This window comes from Heterodontus francisci, chromosome 11 (assembly GCF_036365525.1).
Source record: "Heterodontus francisci isolate sHetFra1 chromosome 11, sHetFra1.hap1, whole genome shotgun sequence".
NCBI classification, from domain to species: Eukaryota; Metazoa; Chordata; class Chondrichthyes; order Heterodontiformes; family Heterodontidae; genus Heterodontus; species Heterodontus francisci.
This window is the reverse complement of record NC_090381.1, coordinates 31675329-31698105: the sequence shown is the minus strand read 5'-3', so window position 1 is coordinate 31698105 and position 22777 is coordinate 31675329. Positions and strand designations below refer to the sequence as shown.

The following is a 22777-nucleotide window of genomic DNA, read 5'->3' as shown; positions in this document are numbered from 1 at the left end:
TTCAGGATGTCCTAAGGTTATAAAAGCTGCTGTAAAAATGCAAATACTTTCTTCTTTTACTCTAACATACCATGACCAAAGTCAAGGGACATTCACTGGTGTAGTAAATGAGTCAATGTATATGTTATATAATGCATAACTGGTATGTTTTATAAGAAATTACTTTCAGTTCATTTAAAACAGAGAGAGCCAGACACGTACATAACCATACAACACGTGTGAAATCTTAGTTGAGTGTAAATATATTCTGATAGTCTGAGGGGGTTATATAAATTCCGTGTTCCCACAGGTTTAACGTATGGGTTGCACCTGATTGACATCTTTTAAAAAAAAGAAAGATTTGATAACCTTTGCTAATTCTCTGTACCGCATTCCGTACAGATAGGGAGCCAGGGCCTTTGGTGCCATCATTATTATATTAGACATGGTCCGAGCTATGAAAATGGCCATCTCGAACTTGACCATGCCGCAATTATATAAAATCCTTTCCACTACCAGCAGAAACATTGAACAAAAGTAAAACGCAAAGACAACAGAGTGCATTAGAAATGTAAGTCTCGCCCTGGAATAAAAGCCACGCCATATCCCGGAATTCCTTGTCTTCCAGTACAACATGAAGTAACAGCTCAGCAGCAAACATACACATGACAGCAACAGAGCAATGATCATGCCATAAAAGAGGTGGGTGAGGGCTGCACCATTTGGGACTATCAGGAAAATGTAGTCTACCTCACATAATGCCAACTCACAAAATGGAGACTGTTGGGTTGTTAGCATTACTATGGTGACGATGAGCTGCGGCAAAGCAACGAAAATCCATATAAAGATGACCAGTCTAACAGCCCTGGAGCCAGGAAACAGTAGGGTATAACGCAGAGGCCAGTTTACAGCTAAGTAGGTATCTATTACCATGGCTGTGACTGTCATTATCCCACAGCAGCTTGTAGTTGTTAGAGTAAAAAGCAACAATTCACACACCAACTTGGGAGAGCTCAGCTGGGAAATGTTACAAAGCTGGATGCAGAAGTTTAGCACCAAGTAAATTAAGTCACTGACCAAGGTGTTGCTGAGCAGCAGGTATCTGGATTCTTGGCGGAGACTGCTGCTGGTAAAAATAGCTAGCAGGATCAGCGGACTGGCTACCAAAGATGCAAAGAAGCAGATTGCTCCAGGGATGATGATGAGTCTGCTTCGAGCCTGCATCAAAGCCTGAAGCCATTGCAAGTATACTCCAGCAATTGTGCTGGAGGCATTTGTGGAGTTTAGAAGCTCTGTTGCTGAGTCATTGACGTGGAATTGAAAAGTACAGTCAGCATTGAGTAGAGTCATCCTGCTGTGTTTAGTGAAGATTCATAAATCAACTATCTTCTTTATCCTCTACAAAAAAGGGAACGCGATCTTAAATAGTTAGAATGTCTTTTCCAAATTTCTTTCCGTTCTAATATTCGTTCTAGATTGCTCTCCAAACCGTATTGCACACCTCTCCCACAGGAAACAGATATTTAAGATCCAAATGTCTTACTGTAAGAAAAAAGACACAGTGTGCAGTGCACCTCTCTGTTTAACTGCACTCGAAATCCAGGTTGCCAATATTGTGGGCACAGTTGCACTCCTAATGTAACAGCGTGGAAGCCCCATAACCACTCCAAGCTCAATTAGCTCCAGAACGCTTCTCTCTGCCTCTCCATGAAACTTTAGAGCAAGTGTCGCTCTTCAAATCATTGCAATTGATGTTTTTTTTCATGCTGGGTGCATGGCAGTGAACAGATGGACTAGTCAAACAAAGGCAAACAACTGGACTGCTACTAGTGCACACATTCCACTTTTCCTAATGTTTTCCTAACAACAACCAGTTATCTGTTTGTTTGACAAACACATTTATTTATTACCTGCTAATTTAGCTGATTATTTATTTTTCAGAGAATGTCTAAAAATATCCATTGAAATTCTCCAGTAATGATTTCTTGCAGTGCCAATTTTCCTATATTTGAACCAATCGACCAAAGGAAGACTTGGGTTCTTGAAGTCCAGTTAGATACTCAAACTTCACTGTGGAGAAAGGCAAACCAAAGCCAAGAGTTTATTATTAGCAATATCAGCGGGAAAATACTTAGTTCCTTCATATGACATGCCTCTATTTACTATTTTAGCTGAGGTGTTAACCAATCTTAACTATGCAGGTTATCCTTTGTCATGATAATGACTGTGGAATGTCATCCAGACATGCTGAGTGTTCACTTGTTAAAATCAACAAGCTTTATCCTTAGCTTTCCAGAGTTACTGGGCGGCACAGTGGCGCAGTGGTTAGCACTGCAGCCTCATAGCTCCAGCGACCCGGGTTCAATTCTGGGTACTGCCTGTGTGGAGTTTGCAAGTTCTCCCTGTGTTTGCGTGGGTTTCCTCCTGGTGCTCTGGTTTCCTCCCACATGCCAAAGACTTGCAGGTTGATAGGTAAATTGGCCATTAGCAATTGTCCCTAGTATAGGTAGGTGGTAGGGAAATATAGGGACAGGTGGGGATGTGGTGGGAATATGGGATTAGTGTAGCATTAGTATAAATGGGTGGTTGATGGTCGGCACAGACTCGGTGGGCCGAAGGGCCTGTTTCAGTGCTGTATCTCTAAAACTAAACTAAAAAAACATATAGCCTGGAATTCCCTCAGGCTGCTCCCACTCCACTGCTAAATCTTTACCAGAAGTCTGATGGAAACCCTGTTGGTACTGTTTTTCCAGTGAAGTTATGGCAGTGGATCTGGAACATTTCTGAGGAAATTTCAGGATTATAGTCTAACAGAGTCTCTGCTATGTACTGTATATATGCGGTGCACTGTGCTTGAAGCAACTGTACCCTTATGCTTATGGGGCCAGCATTGCACCCTTATCTTCATCACAGAAAGGTGATTCTCGCATGCATCAGAAAAGATTTGACTGTACTGTACCAAAAGATTGCCATGACGAGAACAGACCTGGATTTCAAACATAGCCCGTCAAATTTGTGGTTTATTGGGAAGTCCTTGAATTTTTCCTATTTTGGATAGACGTTGGTCTGCTCTTGAAGACAAATGCCGCAGTAGAGACAAAAGATACCCTATGAGAATTTTTTACTGTCATTTGTCTCCCCACACTTGGCAGTCTGAGGAAGTAGTGGGGGGAAATTCTATTACATTCACAGACTTTTAACCTATCAGCCTGGCATCATTGGAGAGGTAACTAGTTTGGGAGAGGGCTTGGAATCTGCAGGAGATTCCCGGAGTGTGGTGGCAAAGGGCCACATGTTATCTTTTTGGAAGCTGTATTCCCTGGTTGGATGGGAGGATCAGAATAATTGCTGTTTTTGCAAACGGATAGCAATTAAATCCTTACTTCTACTGACTTGCACAACTTTGGTGAAGATGGTTTGATAACACAGACTAGAGACATGGTGAAAAGAACCTGTTAAAAGATTTACAGGGAGAAAATAACAGGTCGGAACTTAGAAAGTTCTGCTGGTGGTATTGACAGACACACAGCTTCTTCTCAGTGCATTCTCCGAACATCTCTTAGTCTTTCTTGTAAACTGAAACTGTAATGACTGGTGAGACGAGACTCATTTCCTGAACCATTACAGCATTGCTGGCTGGAATGTATATTTACTTGGACACTGGGAACAATTGTGCGATTCTGTGCTCCCAGGAGGGAGCTTCTGAACTTGGAATCCATTCAGATTGATATGCTAGGCTGCCATTGGCTCAGTGAATAAATAAATTGCCTGGTGTGGTATTGAGCTTTACAGACCAGGAAAGTCGGAAGCTCAATCACTGGTCTGTGCTGGTCTCAGCTGGGATTAACAGTGGCACACCATCATTTGCTTCAGTGTTTCGGGGCTAGAAAGGGGAAAATAAAGTAGCAATTTACATTTTCTCAACTCACATTTAAAAACCTCACAGCAGGAAATTAAGCAATAGCATCGCTAGAGAGCTGGGAACAGGACTCCAGCAGTTGTCTCTGACAGGGAATGTGCATGGTGTTGAGGGGGAAGAATAAACTGACAGAAAAAACACAATGGGAGCAAAATTCGTCTTGTGCGCTAGCAGATCAGTAACCCACTTTACACTCCACTGAATGTTCTTTTCTATTGACTTCAATGTTGTCCAAATTGAATTTCACTCCCATGAAAGTAAGTAGTGCACTTGTTGCGCGCACTGTGTTTTGTGGAATTAGTTATGACACCGTTTCCCCAGTCGACCACCCTTGCCTCATCGGGGCCCGACTGATCACTCCCCCCCCCCACCGGTGAGGCCCCAAAAAATTTCCTTTTCCCAGGTCGTCCATCCTCTTCTTGTTGATGCTGGGTTGCAGTCCCAGCTGTGGCCACCACTCCCAGTGGCGCTGCTGGGACAAAGAGCTGCTGACTCGCTGATTGGCCAGCAGCTCCATTAGGTGGGACTTCCAGTTATGGTCCCAGGGACCGTAAAATGCGGTCCGGATCCCCAGGCCAGGCGGAGGCGGGATTGCCACCGACTTTTCAGGCGATGGACAGTTCCCATTCAACAAAAGTAAAATTCCAGCCAACGCTTCAGGTCACAGTCCTGAAATGTTAACTCTGCTTCTCGCTCCACAGATGCTGCCTGACCTACTGAGTATTTCCAGCACTTTCTGTTTTTATTTCAGATTTCCAGCATCTGCAGTATTTTGCTTCTACCTTCTGCCTTGTATTACTTAGTACTAAACCAGGCACTGCCTTCGGAGTTCAGCAATGTCCAAATTTTCTACTGTTATGGGCTGCATAGGTAGGTACTTCAGAGGTCAGAATTATACAAAGTTTAAATTCATGTTGCATTATTCTAAGGGTCTTGGATTGTGTTGGCACTGTGAGCGCTGCTGAGTGGGGCACTTAAAAACAACATTAAGATCTAGCCAATAAGCTGACCATTCAGTGGAAGAGTCACAGTCACCTGGCAGACCTAGAAACAGGAGTCAGTGAGTAATTTCAGTGAGCTGGTCTTGCGTCACTAATTTGTCTGCAATTAATAAGTTCCTCACTTAGAGCTGTTTACACAGGTACTCTGGTGCAGGTGGTATGTCTGCATTAGTTACTTTCAGTCCACACAATGGAGATAAGCCATCCACTACACCATCTGTTCACTTGATTCCTCAGTCGATCAGGACCAAAGAAGCAGTATCCCAGTTCTCAAATATTACCTCGAAGATTTTGTGATTTTTTTAATGCAACTTATCCTCATAATTTAACCCATTAACCTGCAGTGCCCAGAACCGAATGTAATATTCCAGATGACGTCTGACCAAAGCCCTATACCACTGAAACATAACCTCCTCTGCCTTTGTACTTCTATCCTCTTGAGATAAAGGTCAAACATTCCATTAGACTTTTTGATTTATTTTTGTACCTATCCACTACCTTTTAGTGATTTGTGTACATGGACACCAAAATCTCTCTGCTTCTTGATAGGTAAATTGGCCATTATAAATTGCCCCTAGTGTAGGTAGGTGGTAGGAGAATTGAGGGAAGGTGGGGATGTGGTAGGGAATATGGGATTAATGTAGGATTATTATAAATGGGTGGTTGATGGTCGGCACAGACTCTGTGGGCCGAAGGACCTGTTTCAGTGCTGTATCTCTCTATGACTCTTCACATTTCCTAGTTTCTAACCCTTTAAACAATATTCCGATTTGTCTTTCCCACATTTCCTCACATTGAACTCCATTTGCCCACTCACTTAATCCGTCCACGTCTCTTTGTAATTTACTGCTCCCACTTGCAATTCTTACTGTACCTCCTAACTTAGTGTCATCTGCAAACTTGGATATACAACTCTTTATTCCTTATTTCAAGTCATTGATAAATTTAGATAAAAGCTGAGCTCCCCCCTTGGGGAATATCATTTGTCACATCTTGCCAATCAGAGTATGTACCACTTGTCACTACTCTCTTTCCTATCTCCAAACCAATTCCCATCCAATGTCACAAGGGTCCCTCCAATTACAAGCGCTTTCATTTTTGCTAGCAATCTCTTCCAGAGCCTTCTGGACATCCACGTAGACAATATCCATAAAACTCCTACATCCACCATATTAATGACCTCTTTAAATAATTCAACTAGGTTAGTCAGACAAGCCTGACCCATCACAATCCAAACTGACTCTCTCTGATCAGCTTGCATTTGTCCAAGTGCTCTGTCACTTTGTCCCTAATAACAAATTCTAGTAACTTCTGCACAATTGACATTAGATGGACAGGTCTGCAGTTACCTGGAGTAACATTTACAACTTCCCAATCTGACAGCACAATTCCTGAATCAGGAGAGTTTTGGAAGATTATGACAAACGCATCCACAGTTTCTTCTACTTATTTCTTTCAATGCCCTAGGGTTGAAGGAATCTGGTCCTGGCGATTGGTCTATCTTAAAACTTGTTGGTTTCTCGAATATAATTTTTTAAGTTACATTAAATCTAATAACTTCAACCCCTTTGATTTATTTTTGGTTTCCTTTGTACCATGCTATTTTGTTCGCTTCCTACTGTGAAAATGATGCAAAGCCATCATTTAACAAGTCTGGGATTCCCTCATTGGCGATTACAATATCACTTGCATCTGTCTTTAAGAGGCTACATTTCCCTTAGCCACTCTATTTTTCTTAATGTATTTATAAAAACTTTTAGTCTTGATATTCCGTGCAAGTCTTCTTGTATTTTTTTTTTGCAGCTCTTATAACTTTATGCCTCTTTGTTTCTTTTTGTAACTCAGTCCGCTGGATTTCCACTTTTCTTTGCATTTCTGTGAGCCTCTTCTTTTAAATTTATACGATATTTTACCTAATTTTTTGACCACAATTACCTAACCACACAAGTGGAGCTTTTCCCTTTTGTGGGTACTTTTGCCAAATGCTCCTTTGAACACATCCCACTGTTTGTCTGTAGGATTACCTGTTAACGGTCCAGCCCAGTTTACTGTGATCAGTTTATGTCTGAGCAGATACTGCTACATCACACTATTCCTGACCTCCTCTGTATAAGTTAGTAATGAATTTGCACTTGACCTGACTGCTTATCATGTCCCACTTATTCTGGATAATTGTCTTCTCTCAGTTCCTTTGGAGAAAAACATACCATAGCCTGGGCAATGATTGATTCATCAGAGTAACATCTATTGGTCAATGACCAGTCTCTATCGATGTCCAAGCTGATTGAGTGACATTGGGTGTGAGTCCAATGACATCAGAATAACTATAACTACAGGACTCTCCCTGTGGGGCAGGAAACCCCTAACATTGTTAGTGCCAGTCAAACTAAAAATGCATGCAGAGAGCTAAATGATGATTCAATTCTCATCATCAATGTCCTGCAATGTCCGCTGGTTGTGGAATGCTTTGAACCCCCTGGGCATCCGTTTTCAGGCACAACCACATTTTTAAGCCAGATTTTATCCAGCCTGTTGCTATGCTGTATGTCATTAATCAGCCACTTGGTAAGATGATCTTGCACAAGTTGTTTCTGAAATTGCAAAATTGCAACATCCTGCACTTGTGCCAGTTTATATTCATGGCACATTTCCTTTACTAATGGATCTGGAACAAAATAATGGCCATTCAGAGGCTGGCCTGTGTAAACAGGACTTATTGTGCATTGGGATTGGCCATGCATGGTGTGTGTTCACTGAAGTGTCAAATCAAACAGATAGTCAAAGATAATACTGCAGAGAAGGGCAAACATAGCAATGAGCTGCACTGAATCTCTGCTCAAATCTCTGCTCGAGGGACAGCAACAGTTCTGGTGCTATATTCTTCATGAACATATGCCCTTGTTCTCTGTAAGAATCACGGTCAATGTAATCCATTGATGTTCATAAGAGGACAATGATACTCGGTATGTAGGTGCAATGGATCTGGGTGGTACTGGAATAAGCCTGAATTTCTTTGCTGTCTTCAGCTTTTGCAGGATTGACTTCTATGCATGCGATTCTGAAAATTAAACAGGACAATATTTTGAAGTCGGGTTTGTGTTACACACGGAAACTGAGTGCTTCCTGCCAATTTGAACAGAAGAATTTGCTTTCTTTATGTTTGGAGAGTTTACACATATTACTTATATTTGGCTGCAGACCTTATCTGTAGTAACATTGCAGCAAATACCCAGAATAAAGGTTTATCCAAAGTCAGAGCACTAAGTAGGTTGAAGAATTTGGAAACCATTGCTACATCGGATACAAGCAAACAAAAATCCTTGGAATTGTGAACTCTCTTTAAGCAGCACAGGATGAATTTATCTAAATGTGAAAATTGTAATTATTACAATGAGATGTCAGCACTGGGGCAAGAAATTGTTACTGTGCAATTCTCGACAACTGCCTCTCATCCTTCAGAACTCCGAATTCTATATAACATGGTGCAGGAATGTTTTCTCAATATGCCACAATGGGGAAGGGATGGTTTAGTCATTCCTCTGGTATTTTGTCTCTTTGCCTCACTGTTGGCCACTCCTTTGGTCCTACTGGCCATCTTTTCAAACAACAACCTTCGTCAGGAGACCAGGTATCTGCTACTTGCAAATACTTTGTTTAATGATTTGATTTATTCAATACTGACCACCTTCATTGCCTACCTAAACGCAGCAGATATAGGAATGCCTAAAATAGTTTGTGAAACACTCCTGTTCTTGCTAACGGTGGCTTATTGCAATGGGATTCTGACAATCACTGCTACGGTGGTAGACACTTATGTGGCCATCAGTTGGCCCCTTCGCTATACCTCACTTTTACCCCGTTCCAGGACCATTAAAATCATCGCTTGCATATGGATTCTTTCTGTCAGTAGTTCTTCTGTCCTGTTCATAATAACACTGTGGACACAAGAGAATCCATCCTCCCGATTATTGGTGTGTGCGGTGCCTTTAGTGCTTTTATCCTCTCCGCTGGGAACATTTTTGTTAAAGACTGCTTACATTTTTGCAATACTGTATTTTCTAATATGTTTAATATTGATCTCAAGTTTCTATGTCATGTTATACTGCAAAACTAGGACATCAGGGATATGGGTTAGCAACTCAAGGGCAAGGCAGACGTATCTCATCCATTTAGTGCTATTAATTGTTTACTTCTCCCCTCTGGCATTGCTGGTAGCAGAGGGAGTGCTTTTTGGGATGCACTTGATTGGGCGCCAGTCAGCAGTCTGGATCATTGTGGCAGTAAACAATATACTGATGTTACCAAAGGCAGTACTCCCTTATGTCTATGGGCTAAGATATCGAGATATTGCAAACACAATCCGGTCGTTCTTCATTTTGAAGTCCACAGCTCAAGTAAGGCCACTGCAAGTTAGTACATGAGAGAAAAGGTATGTGACTGTGAGTCTCTTTAACATCTCCAGATTGTACTGAGAGGAGGATTTTACTCAGTTAATACATATTCTGCATGGCACATTACACAGCACTTGAGTGCATTCTGGCTCAGTACAAACTGATATTTTGCAGATCCTGCCAGGGAAATGTTTTGAAGTTGTGGCTTCTGATTTACTTTGATTTTACAGCACAGAAACAGGTGATTTGGCCCTACTGGACTCTGCCTGTGTTTGTGCTTCACATAAGCTCAACAATCAACATGCCCAAAAGATGCTTAAAACATTTTTTAACATTTTAGTGAAATCTTCAGACTGTTAAAACTCAAGCTTGGTGACACCTATTTACCATGTCCTGATTTACCACATCTTCTCTTTGGGCCTTAGCCCTTCACCTAGGTTTCTCAACGTAAAACAAAATTTGCTGGAGGATACTTGTCAGGAATCAGAGCGTGACGATAAATAATCATTGAATGCCACTGTTCTCATCACAGTCCATTCATCACAACAGGAACGCTTTACTTTTTGTTGGCCACTTTTATTTAGTTTGTATTCTATTTGGGCATAGAGGCCAAGGTTCTGGCTGTCAGTGTTTCTGACAAGCTGGTTTCTAATCAGCAGTCCTGATGGACAAATCTCTACAAATGGATGCTCAAGATGAGATTTGATTTTTCTTCGGGTGGATTGGTGTTTGTAGAGGAGGGTTCGGCATTTTGGGTGGAGGGTATTGATTTTTTGGGGGTAATTTCGATGTTTTGGATGTTGAGTATTTTTTGAGGTGGTTTTCAGATGTCTTATTATTTACCTTTCCTTTGCTCCAAGTTCAATGTTTATTAGTATTTTTCCACAGCGCTGGGGATTTTAACTCCCTCTACCCTTTAGAAGCAGGATGGTAGCAGAGTTAAAAATCATGGTGGTTGACTTACTGCCTTGCTCCCACACTGCAGCCATTATTCCCAGGGCCTTACACTAGACGACTGAAGACCCTGCCTGAATCAGTCGAGAGTATCGTTACTATTACAAGGGCTAAATGATTTCAAAAGGAAATTGGATGGGCACTTGAGGGAAATAAACTTGCAGGGCTACGGGCATCGAGCAGAGGAATGGGACTGACTGGATTGTTTTACAGAGAGCTGGCATGACCTTTAATGGCCAAATGGCCTCCTTCTGTGCCATAATGAATTTGTGATCAGAATTTTACGCCCTCCAAAAGAGTGGGCTGGTGGCGGGGCTGGGGGGTGCATAAAATGGAGTGGGAGGCTGGGGGGCCCTTTCCGACCCGCTCCCGCCTCCGTTGCCAATTTACGCAGGGCGGCAGTGGTGAGAAACGGCCTACCAATCCCAGGCCAATCAAGGCCCTTAAGTAGCCAATTAACTAACACTTAAGGGCCTCCGCCCGCTACCATGGGGATTTTACGTTTGGCTGGCGGGCAGCTGAGGCCTCAGGAAACCTGCCTGATAAAACTATGCAGCCTTCTGGTGGCCTGGGGGGTGGGGGGAGCCCTCTTTATCTGGCACCCTGTGCCCCACGGAGGGCTTCCCCCGAAGACCCAACTGCCCCCGACGCACAAGCCGTCCCCCGCCCCCCCCTACCTAACCCCCTGCTCACTAGGGCCTGACCAATTGCCCCCAGTGAGGCCCCAAAAACTTACCTCTTTTCTGGGAACGTCCTTCATCTGCATCCTGTAGCTGGGTGTAGTTCCAGCAGTGGCCACCACATCTGGTGGCGCTGCTGGGACTAAGAGCTGCCAGCCTGCCAATTGGCCAGCAGCTCCATTAGGCGGGACTTCCTGCCTCAATGAGGTGGAAGTCCCACCCAAGACCAATTAAGGGCCTGGGGACTGTAAAATCCTGTCTGGATCCCCAGTCCCAGTGGAGGCGGGATCACCACCTGGCTGGTGGACAGTTCGCCCCCCCACCAATTGTAAAATCCAGCCCTATGACTTTATGTATAAATAGTGGTTCCTATATTTTATAAAGTGGGCAGAGCATGAGCTGTGAAAGCCATGCTCAGTAAAGTGTGGCAGTACAGGAGAAAACACCCATCGAAGCTCCACAAAGAACAAAATGGGCTGCTGCCACCCTAGGCTCTCCCGCCCACTTTTAAAGCCTGCAAGCTATAGGAGGACTGCTGTTCACAGAAGAATGCTGAAAAGGCCCAGAATTCAAAATGGACCAGCTCTCCTGCTCGAGGCAGCCATCTGGACCAATAGTTAAAATACCCAACTTTTGCCTCTTAGTGGGACTTTCACTGAACTTGAGTTACAGCATTATCTTCAGTCAGATTTCTTGTGTTGAAATAATGCCTCCTCACTTTCCCACCCATCCCTCACCTGCTGGCCTAGCTGCCTGCTCCTCAACTAACAGGACCCAGCTCTTTGTTTGGAGAGCTCACTGCCACTGCCTTTACAGATTATAAGCAGAAATGACACATGTACTTCCTTGGACTCAGCCTGAACAGCTGATGGTCACAGTGGTATTGGGTGTGGAGCACTCTCTTAGACCTCTCTCAACATAACCTCAATGGTTAACGCTTGCTGTGGTGACAATTATGGAGCTCACTCTTGGACGTCACTGGACTTGTCCTGAATGCTAACACTCGCTGTGGCGATAACCATGGAGCTGACTCTCAAACTCCCCTGGCTCTACCTGAATGGTTGCCATGGTGATGACTCTTTCTGCACTGTGCTTCTCTCAATTTCTAAATTTTTGCCTCCAAACCCAGATTGATGGAGCTGACTGAAAGAAACAAATGTAAGGATGTGTTATCAAAACAGAAAATGTTGGAAATACTCAGCAGGCCAGGCAGCATCTGTGAAGAGAGGAACAGTGTTAACATTTCAGCCCAATGGCATTTTATCAGAACTGGAAAAATTAGAGACATTATCAGGTTTTAAGCAAGTACAGAGGCAGGGAAAGTGGGGATGGGGGAAGAATAAAAGAAAAAGTCTGTTCTTTTGTTTTTCTCGCTCCACAGTTGCTGCTTGACCTGCTGAGTATTTTCAGCATTTTCTGTTTATACTTCAGATTTCGACCATCTGCAGTATTTTGCTTTTGTAAGGATGTGTTGTTAGCACTGAACCAGTTCTGTCAATCTGTGCTGAAAAGTCCTGTAGTAGTGAAAAGGAATGCTATGTTTAGGATGTCCTATTGCCAACTTTGGTGAGTTTTACCTGTGCTGCTGAAATAAATTACTTCAAGTCTTTCTGTCTTATGGAGTTTTATTGATTATACCTAGAAAACAGAACCATATTTATGCAATGGGTATGTGGATAGAAATACTTTAATTATTATTGATTTAGTAGATGTGGCTAAGTGAATTTAGACAGGAGTCAGGTGAGTCATCAGGTAGAAGTGACTGGAGCTACGAGGGGCTGACTGAGTGATATACAAATGAAATAAGTTTGCGTTGAGAGATGATAAGGGCGGGAGTTTGGTCTGAGCAGGGATTTGCGCTGAGATGATGTGGGTCTGAATCTACAGACCGAGGCAAAAAAACTGAGGACGTACATATGTCGTCGTTATGGTATTGGACTAATACCAGTGTTCAAATGCCAGTGTGGGAAATTCTGAAATTGAATTCGGTAAAATATGGAAAGGACCAGAAAAAAGGACAATAAAAGATACTCGATTGCTGTAAAAAACCAGCCAGTTCAGTAATTTCCTCAGGGAAGGGAACCTGACAGCAGATGTTAATACACCATATGTGCTTGACTCATGCCCTCTGAAAGGCCCTGGCACATTACTCACTTGCACAATTGCTTGAAGAAGGTGACCAACTTGTTGGCAATAAATGTGGCCTTGCCCCATTTCCCACATCCTGAGAAGAAATAATTTAAAAAGATCTCAAATGGAATTGACAACATATGAATATACAACAATTATAGGTGGGAAAGTACCAGCTGGTCAATCAAACCTTCCCACACTCATGACTGCGGCATCATAACTAGACACTTTGTATTCATACCCACAGCCATGGAATCTTCTGGAAGAGAGAAAAAAAACAAGAAAAAAAGGGTTAAAAAGGGAAATTAAAACTGGAAAATTCCTCTCTGACCCCCTCAGGCAATCGTAACCAGTCCAGGAGATCACACTGATCATGCGTACATTAACTGTTAATCCACTTACCTATTGTGTGACGTGATCTTTGCCCCAATGAAGAATCTGTCCAGCCCCTTCTTGAGGGTGTGTAGTGAGTCAGCATCACCCTGCCAACCCATTCCAGAAGCTCATTACTCTCCAGGAAAAGAGGAGCTGCCTAACATCTAACCTTCCCTACTTTTGTGTGGTTTAAATCCATATCCCCTGGTGCTCCCTGATCTGATAAATTGAAATAGTCTATTAATAGGTGGACAATTCAGCCCTTCTATTATTTTATACAGCTCTATCAGGTCACCTCTAAATCTACACTGCTCTAAAGTATAAAGACCCATCTCTTTAAGCCTATCTGAGTAACCAAGGTTACAACAACTTGCATTCACCTAGTGCTTTTAAGACAGAAAGACAGACCAGAGTGCTTCACAGGGGCATTATCAAAAAATGGATGGTGAGCCAAAGAAGGAGTTATTAGTTGAGGATGCCGAAAGTTTGGTAAAGGAGGTGGAAATTAAGTACAGTCTTGAAGGAGGTGTGTGAAGGTACAAAGAGGGAAGTCCAGAGTGTGGGGCTGAGGTGGCTGAGGGTATGGCCACCGCTGGTGGGGTGAAAGGAGCCGCACAAGAAGCCATTGGGGGTGGGGGAGTCAGAGAAATAAACAGCTAGTCAGCGTGCGGGGTGGTGAGGTGTGATAGGAGTTAAATGTCTGATGGAGATTACAGAGATAGGGAGGGGCGAGGCCATGAGGGGATTAATAAAGGAGGATGAGAATTTTAAAGTTGAGGTGTTGGGGGACTGTAGAATCTCACATTTTACATCTGCTACTGTAAATCTCTGGAAGAAACACATGGCATTATCTTCTGGATTGCTGCTGTGAAACTAAAACTTTATTGTCGACTCCCTCTCATGGCACACTGTGCATTCTACACCAAGCAGGTACAGTGGCCTCAAATGAACAATAAATGAAAAATACACAACATCCCTCCTCTTCTTGGTAAATGAGAGTTTCAATGGTTTGCTTACATTCTGTTTGGATATTACTTCAGTTTGTCAAATAATCGCTTAAGTATGGTGACATTTCTGCTCATGAGTAGGTTATTAACATGTACCATCAGGTGTTGTCACATTTAACTCGTGCAACAGCTAAAGTGTTGATGTCTGGATTAGATGCAACACTTGCTGATGGTGTTTGCAATACTTTGAAGAATGACACGTTTTGTATGATGATTTGTGAACCATGCTCAGCAGTGATCAGTGATCCTTTTGCTTTGGTCACAACAAATGGCAGGATGTCATGGGTGGGGGAGGCGGTTGTTTGATTTCCAATATAACCATCATATTTTATAAGTATATAAAAGCAAAATACTGCAGATGCTGGAAATCTGAAATAAAAACAAGAAATGCTGGAAATACTCAGCAGGTCTGGCAGCATCTGTGGGGAGAGAAGCAGAGATAACGTTTCAGGTCAGTGACCCTTCTTCAGAACTGGCAAATATTAGAAATGTAAAAGGTTATAAGCAAGTAAAGCGGGGGTGGGGCAAGAGATAACAAAGGAGAAGGTGTAGATAGGACAAGGTCACAGAGAATAACTGACCAGAATGTCATGGAGCAAAGGCAAACAATATGTTAGTGGTGTGTTGAAAGACAAAGCATTAGTACAAATAGGGTTAACGGACTGAAAACTGAACAGTCGCAAGTACAAACATTAAAAAAAACAGTGGGTAGGCAAACTGAACAAACTAAGATAAAATAAAATAAAATAAACACAAAAAAAATACAAAAAATAAAAAATAAAAATAACTAAAAATAAAAGTAAAATGGGGGGCTCATGGTCTGAAATTATTGAACTCAGTGTTCAGTCCGGCAGGCTGTAGTGTGCCTAATCGGTAAATGAGATGCTGTTCCTCGAGCTTGCGTTGATGTTCACTGGAACACTGCAGCAATCCCAGGACAGAGATGTGAGCATGAGAGCAGGGGGGAGTGTTGAAATGGCAAGCAACCGGAAGCTCGGGGTCATGCTTTCGGACTGAGCGGAGGTGTACCACAAAGCAGTCACCCAGACTGCGTTTGGTCTCCTCACCGTTGAGGAGACCACATTGTGAGCAGCAAATACAGTATACTACATTGAAAGAAGTACAAGTAAGTCGCTGTTTCACCTGAAAGGAGTGTTTGGGGCCTGGGATAGTGAGGAGAGAGGAGGTAAATGGGCAGGTATTACACCTCCTGCGATTGCAGGGGAAGGTGCCATGGGAAGGGGACGAGGTGGTGGGGGTAATGGAGGAGTGGACCAGGGTGTCACGGAGGGAACGATCCCTTCGAAATGCTGACAGGGGAAGATGCGTTTGGTAGTGGCATCACGCTGGAGATGGCGGAAATGGCGGAGGATGATCCTTTTGATATGGAGGCTGATGGGGTGGAAAGTGAGGACAAGGGAAACCCTGTCATGGTTTTGGGAGGGAGGGGGAGGGGTGAGAGTAGAGGTGCGGGAAATGGGCCGGACACAGTTGAGGGCCCTGTCAACCACAGTGGGGGGGGGGGGGGGGGGGGAGTTTTTTTACAAGTACTTTGTTTCCTGACTTTAGCAGTGTAGTCTGAATTTCATGTTTCACTCTGCCTTTGCTTTCTTTCTGTCCTCGATCACACTTGCATATGTATTGATCATTAGCTTTACAGGGTAGCTCAGGAACAGGTGCGCACATAGGATGTGTGAAGATGAGCGGAGCTGGATGCTTTCCAGTGGTTGAGTGACGAGTCGCTCTGTAATTGCGAAGAAAACAATATAACTCCTGCTTCCACGACTTGCTCTCAGCAGTAGCTGTATGGATCACTTTATTCAAGGTATGCATGAATGTCTCAACTTCTTTATTAGCTATTGGCCAACAGGGTGTGAGTTTTCAGTGTGTGTAGCCCAGGTAGTTCATGAATTTACAGGACTCATCACTGTTGAATGGGGGTTCATTGTCGCTTCTCACCACTTGAGGGACTCCAAATAAAACAAAAATCTGGTCAAGCTTTTGGGCGCCTGCTTTCACTGAGATAGATGTAACTATTTCTACAGCTGGGAATCTGCTGTAGTCATCAGTTGCAATAAGCAAATGCTCGTCAGTGGGCAAGTTTGTGAAGTCTACGCTAACTTCAGTTCATGGGCCTACAGGTAGCTCAGGCATGTTCAGCGGATCACAAAGATTTGACGCTATAGTTGCTTGACATGACGAACACTGATTGATTTTGTGCTCCACCATGTGGTAAATTCCCGAGAACCATACCTTTCCCCGAAGAAGTTGCTTGGTTTTGACAATTCCCTGGTGACCCTCATGCAATTTCTATAATACATTCAATTATTGTGGAATGACAATGCAGTTGCCACATAACACAAGATACATGACATATCAAATGAACAATAAATGAACAATACACTAGAAGGGACTAGTAGCTAACGTTGGCCAATGAAAACATTGGGTTTGGATACAGGTACAGGTAGCAGAACTTTGTTTCCTAGAACTAGTTACAGCATTGCCTAATTCCTTGTTCGGATAAAAATAAAGGAGGTGAATTTCCATGGGGTCCTCCTACTCGTCCACCATAACTTCAGCGGAAATTCCAGTGGACAAGCAGGAGACTGTTGGTGGGAATTCACCCCCATAGTAGTCTAGAGTGCAATCCTGAATGTGTTATTGAAACCTTCCCTTTCTACTTCACTTACATTACTTACAACCTGGTCTATCATGTGATCATTAAAGTCACTCATTGGGGGGAGTTTTATGGGGCCTGCAAGAACAGCATTTGTGGCGGTTGGGGTGACTTAATTAGGCCTAAGTTGATAGTTCATATTCCTGATGGCGGGTTTTATTTTTGAGATTAAGACAGCAAAGTGTTTGCGGTGAGTCTGGGTTCACCCCTTCCAGCTTTCCATACATTTCCATACTCATTACCTTATAATTATTTCAAATTAAGTCCTATTTGCCAGATTAAGTCAATGGCGCATGGGAATCTCTTGGCACCCTGTTCATGTTTGTTTAAAGGCGGCATGCACCAGTCGGCTTTGTACAGTTGTGTTTTGAACTCTTTGGCACAAGGAAGGGCAACAATGGAATGGATGTTTGGCTCCAGGCTCAGGACCAGCAAGGGTGATTCTTTTGTGGTGGCGGTGAGGAAGGTATGGGATGGGGGAGGACACAAGGTGGGTCTCAGGTGGGCGGTGTTGCGGGGGAGGGTAGCCAGGGAGGACACAGGGTGGGTCTCAGGTGGGTGGAGGTGCAGGGGAGGGAGTGATCTAGTGTCCAGGGTGTGTACTAGGTGTTGTTGCTGCTGCAGTTGGCTGGGTGTGGGTGGTGGTGGAGGGTTGTTTTAAGCAGAAGATTAAAATGATGGTCATGAGAGGCCTAAAGAGGGATGAGTGCTGTCCATGTCAAAGTCCTGTGGGGTGAACTCAGGGTACTGGCTGGCAGAGGGAAAGGTCATAGTAACTGAGGACAATTAGATTCAGTAGGGGAGAAGGTCAAGACTTAGTATTGGTTATTTGATTGAATCATAGGGAGGTGAACGGGAATCAGCAATTACATTGAGGTGGATTACTGGAGGATCAAGGATGAGAGTGGGCATATCGATGGTGACGGATGCAGGAACAGGGGGGGAAAGATGACATGTACAAGTTAATTATGATCCAGTCCAAGGTAATGGGGGAAGATTCAAGGGTCACAGAGGGAACGTATAAGTAAATGTTGAGTGGGTCAAGGGTGATGGGTGCATGCTGGAAGGTAGCAGGAAGAGTATGGAAGTTGGGGAAGCTCGCCTCGATTGTAACACACACAATTTTTTCCAATGATACTGTTACGACCAGGTGAGGAAGGGGTCTCAGGCTCCCCTCTCTCCCTTTTCCTGGTTTGGCCATAACAGGGTTTAACTTTTAATACACAGTGTTTTTAGCTTCAACTCAGTGAATCCTTGCTCACTGCTCTCTAATTATAATTGCAAAGAAATCAATCAGACAGGCTTTCTCAGGTTTAAACAAGAAAGGTGTAAGTTTATGAACCCTAACATTCTAACTCAGTTAAAACTACGAAAAATACATGACGCAACCACCCCAGCATGCATACATGATAAACACACACAAATAGATACAGAGGAAGAGAAAGAATTAAAGTGGGGAAGGTTTGAAGTCGTAGATGGAATTCAGTTAATGTTGTTGGTTTGGATGTAAAGATCTTGATTGGAGTTAAGCCTTGCAGTTCTCGTTGGGGCCCAGTGCACACTTTCAAACCTATTTGCTGGTACCAGAAGGCTGCAGGGGTCTTCTGTCTGGAACTTTGCGTGAGAGAGAGGGACCTTGCTTCTCTTTGGTCTTCAAAATTGCAGTCTGTCCCAAAACTTTACTGTGATGCACAATTCAATCAATTCCCAGGTTGGCCAGCAGGTTAGTCATGTGACCAGCTCTTTATTTGACACAGCAATGCCTGCGAGGGTTGTTGATTCTTCAAAGCTTACTAGAAACACTCAGTTGTGGGGTGGGGGGGTGGGGAGTGCTGGCTCATACACAGACAATGGGCTGAATTTTACGCCCCCCCAAAGAGCAGAATGGTGGCGGGGTTGGAGGGAGAGGTGGCATAAAATGGAGAAGGAGGCGCCGGGGGCCCTTCCTGACCCTCTCCCACCTCTGCTTCCACTTTACGCAGGGCGGGGGTGGGAAAATCAGCCCTCCCACCCCAGCCCAATCAAGGCCCTTAGGTAGCCACTTAATGCCCACTTAAGGGCCTTCGCCCACCTCCACGCAGATTTTATGCATGGCAAGCGGTGTCCTAAACCCAAGAAAAGTCGCCTGACAAAAGCAGGCAGTTCTCTGACGGCCTGGCGGGGCCCTCATGATATGGCACCCTTTTCCCCATGGAAGGCCATCCCCGATGCCCCAACCACATTCAACACTGAACCTGCCCCTCTCGTCCCCCCGTTTGAGCATCCTTGCCTCGCCGAGGCCCGACCGATCACCCCGACGAGGCAACAAAAACTTACCTGCATTCTGGGCTGCCCGACATTTTCTTTGCAATGCTGGGTGCAGTCCCAGCAGTGGCCACTTCCCCCAGTGGCGCTGCTGGGACAGAGAGCTGCCAGCCCGCTGATTGGCCGGCAGCTCTATTAGGCAGGACTTCCTCTCTCAAGTGGGTGGAAGTCCCGCCTCAGACTAATTAAAGCCCGGGTCCCGCAAAATACTGGTCGGATCCCCAGGCCAGGCAGAAGTGAGTTTGCCACTGACTTTTCAGTCGGTGGACGGCTCCCGTCCGCCGAAGGTAAAATCATGGTCAATGACTCTCAATGTCTATTGACAAAACTCATCTGGCTAATTGAATCAGGGAGCACTCCCATTGTCTCTCTAGGCAACTGTCCCTTAGAATGCCATGTTTTCAGCCACTGCTCTGTGGTCCTTTTAAACAAGTTATCCAATGTGCAGTAAATATTCAAATATTGTCCCATCTGATGAAATTAATATGTTTCCATTTAGCAGGTCTGATTTCCGTCACAATACTGGAAACCACGTGGCCATTCAAGGACTGCAACGCGATTGGAAGGAGACCAATGATGGGTGAGTGGAGTTCAGGCTGGGTACAATGTTAGATGCATAAAAGATTTATCCTCATTACCTCAATGTTAGAGCTCCATGGCCAAACAAGGGTGATATTTAACGCTGGTCTCATTGTAGTAGTTGTAAAACTGCAAAGACATGGGCCTCTTACACCCAATTTTTCTACTATTACGGGAAGAAAAGCAGAGGATGTGATTGAGGAGGGCTCTTGCCGCTCAGCGGCTGAGGCCACAATGCCAGCAGCAGGCAGCACAAGAGGGTGAGGCTGCTCAGAATGATGCCATCCAGGGAAGGCATCATTGAAGACAGGCACTGGTGCTTCAGTGCATCCTCAGGACAATGACAAACTACCTTCAGATGTCAGAGATGCAATGCCAGAAACGCCTAAGGATGTGACGTGAGTTGGTCACTGAAATTTATGGAATCATTCAACATGATCTGCAACCATGTGGTTTTGGTGGTAACCCCATGCCAGTTGCCCTCAAGGTGACTGCGGCACTCTATATTTTTGCTAGTGGTGCTTTCCAGGGCTTAACGAGTGACATATGTGGCATCTCACAGGCTGCTACTCATAGGTGCATTAAGGAGGTGACCAATGCCCTATTCCATTGTGCCAATGATTTCATCTACTTCCCAGTAGATGAGGACAGCCAGGCAGCAAGGTCATTGGCCTTTGGCGCCATTGTTCATTTCCCTCGAGTGCAGGGGGTGACCTTGAGAGCTCCCTGAGACCAGTCATCTGCATTTGTGAATCACATAGGCTTTCACTCTTTGAATATTCAACTGGTTTGTGACCACAGGTGAAAAATCGTGTAGGTCAGTGCTCATTTCCCTGGGAGCTGTAACAACTCATACATTTTATGAAGCTCACAGCTGCCGAGAATGTTTGAAGCACCAGCCCAGGTTGACGGTGGATCCTGGCTGACAAGGGTTACACGCTTTGGACATGGTTAATGACACCAGTACGGCATCCCCAAAGCGCATCGGAAGAGCGATACAATGCTGCTCACGCATCCACCAGAGTTATCATTGAACACACCAGTTGCTTGCTTAAATGTGCTTCCGCTGTCTTGACCGGTTCGGGGGGACTCTTCAGTATGCACCAGTGAGGATCCTATGAATAATCGTTATCTACTGTGCACTGCACAACCTGGCAATGCAACACAACCATATTTTGCTTGCGGAGGAACAGGAGGAGCAGCAGTCCTCCTCAGATGAGATTGAATATGAAGAGCCTGAGGAGGCCGATAATGTGAATGAGTTGGATGTTAGGGCCATGGAGAGATGTGCAAGGGACATCAGAGGGAACCTTATCTTTGGACGTTTCAGCCAAGACTCAAATGTGAAAAAATTCAACTTCACGGAATGTTCACATACCCCTGTCAGCTGAATCATTACTGTAATCGAAAAGCAGGCCTTGTTTGCCATCAAAATTGCGCCTGCAGTGGGGATGTGCTTAACACACTGTCTGTTATAAACTTCATTGTAAACTGGTTGCGTCTCCACGGTAATAGTTTCTTGCATCCAGGCATTACCCTGCGAACATAAACCGCAACACCATTACAGCACTTTGATTAGAACGTCACGTCAAAACAGATCTGGCTTGCGATGAAGCCACAACAACTCCTAAACAAGGCATGTAAGGGAGAGTTGACAGAACTTGCATTGGAAGGCATTTCACCCCAGGATACTGTGAAAAAACTTCAAGCTACAAGCAGCTGCCATTGAAGACTCAATGCTCAAATGTCAAAGGTAACAACACAATGGTTTTTTGAAATTTTTGAAAATGCTTTGTAATAAAGGCCTGCTCGGGTCTGCAAATGAAACCCAGCCTGAGCCTGACAGAACCACATCCGACCCGAGCCCGACCCGGCCCGAGTCCTTTTATTTTTTTCCCACGCCCGACCCGACCCGACCCGACCCGACCCGACCACCGGAATGTTCAGTTAACCTAGCTTCCGTTTTTCACTTTTTAAGCTTGTGCAGATAAGCAACAAAAACTTTAACTGAACGTGAAAGGTTGTTTAAATTGCTACAATGTACACAAGAACCGTTTATTGATTAGTACGTGGTAAGTTGAAATACCAAGCAGCGTAGGAAGCACACTTCAAAAGATCTGTGGTTTCCAGTGTTTCACTAACACAATTGTGACACAAGGCTGTTAGGGTGTGCCCAACCCGAACCGAGCCGACCCGAGCCCGAATGCCGGACCCAGAAGAGCGACCCGACTCGACCCAAAACCCCACACATGTCGTTGGGTCCTATCGGGTTCAGGTTGGGTAGCCGTGCTCTACTTTGTAAGCATAAATGCATGCCAGGGGTGAGGAACCAATAATCATTATCCTTTTCATCTTGGCAACTTCAAATGATATACGAGTATGTATCAAAGATTAAATCAAATAAATGTTTTTAAAATATTATCATTTGCAGTTATACTATTTTAAACATCCTTACCACCCTCATGCTCATATTCCTTAATTTTCCTTCTCCTTCCGCTACGTGTAGGTGCTACCCCGACAGTAGCAGCTTGAGGTGGAGGCAGTCAGCTCAGTGCGCTGCCCCGTTGCCCTGGATGACTATGGCGGGTGTCCTCTGGAGATATGGGGCCTTGAGGGCTCCATCCTACTGAGGGCCTTCTGCATTGGTGCTTCAGCAACCCTCTTTGGCTCACTGGTTGGGCAATGTCGGGGGGGGGGAAGATGAGATGCCGCTTAACCTGGGTGAGTCCTGAGAGGAAGGCCCTGGGGCAGCTGACATGTGCTCCACCACCATCAGGGTGC

The 22777-nt window shown here is 44.4% G+C and overlaps 2 protein-coding genes across 2 annotated transcripts; one reads left to right on the top strand and one right to left on the bottom strand.

Moving 5' to 3' along the window:
* Nucleotides 1-291: 291 nt before the first annotated feature.
* Nucleotides 292-1329, bottom strand: LOC137375011 (probable G-protein coupled receptor 148). The gene has a single exon (XM_068041635.1). It carries the CDS (start codon nt 1327-1329, stop codon nt 292-294), a length of 1038 nt encoding a protein of 345 aa, XP_067897736.1.
* Nucleotides 1330-8252: 6923 nt separating this feature from the next.
* Nucleotides 8253-9320, top strand: LOC137375010 (probable G-protein coupled receptor 148). The gene has a single exon (XM_068041634.1). It carries the CDS (start codon nt 8253-8255, stop codon nt 9318-9320), a length of 1068 nt encoding a protein of 355 aa, XP_067897735.1.
* The last annotated feature ends 13457 nt before the right edge of the window (nt 9321-22777 follow it).

What these genes read in the sequence shown, in the direction of transcription:
- LOC137375011 (XM_068041635.1), bottom strand. Translation starts at nt 1,329, where the DNA reads ATGACTCTACTCAATGCTGACTGTACTTTTCAATTCCACGTCAATGAC.
- LOC137375010 (XM_068041634.1), top strand. Translation starts at nt 8,253, where the DNA reads ATGAATTTATCTAAATGTGAAAATTGTAATTATTACAATGAGATGTCA.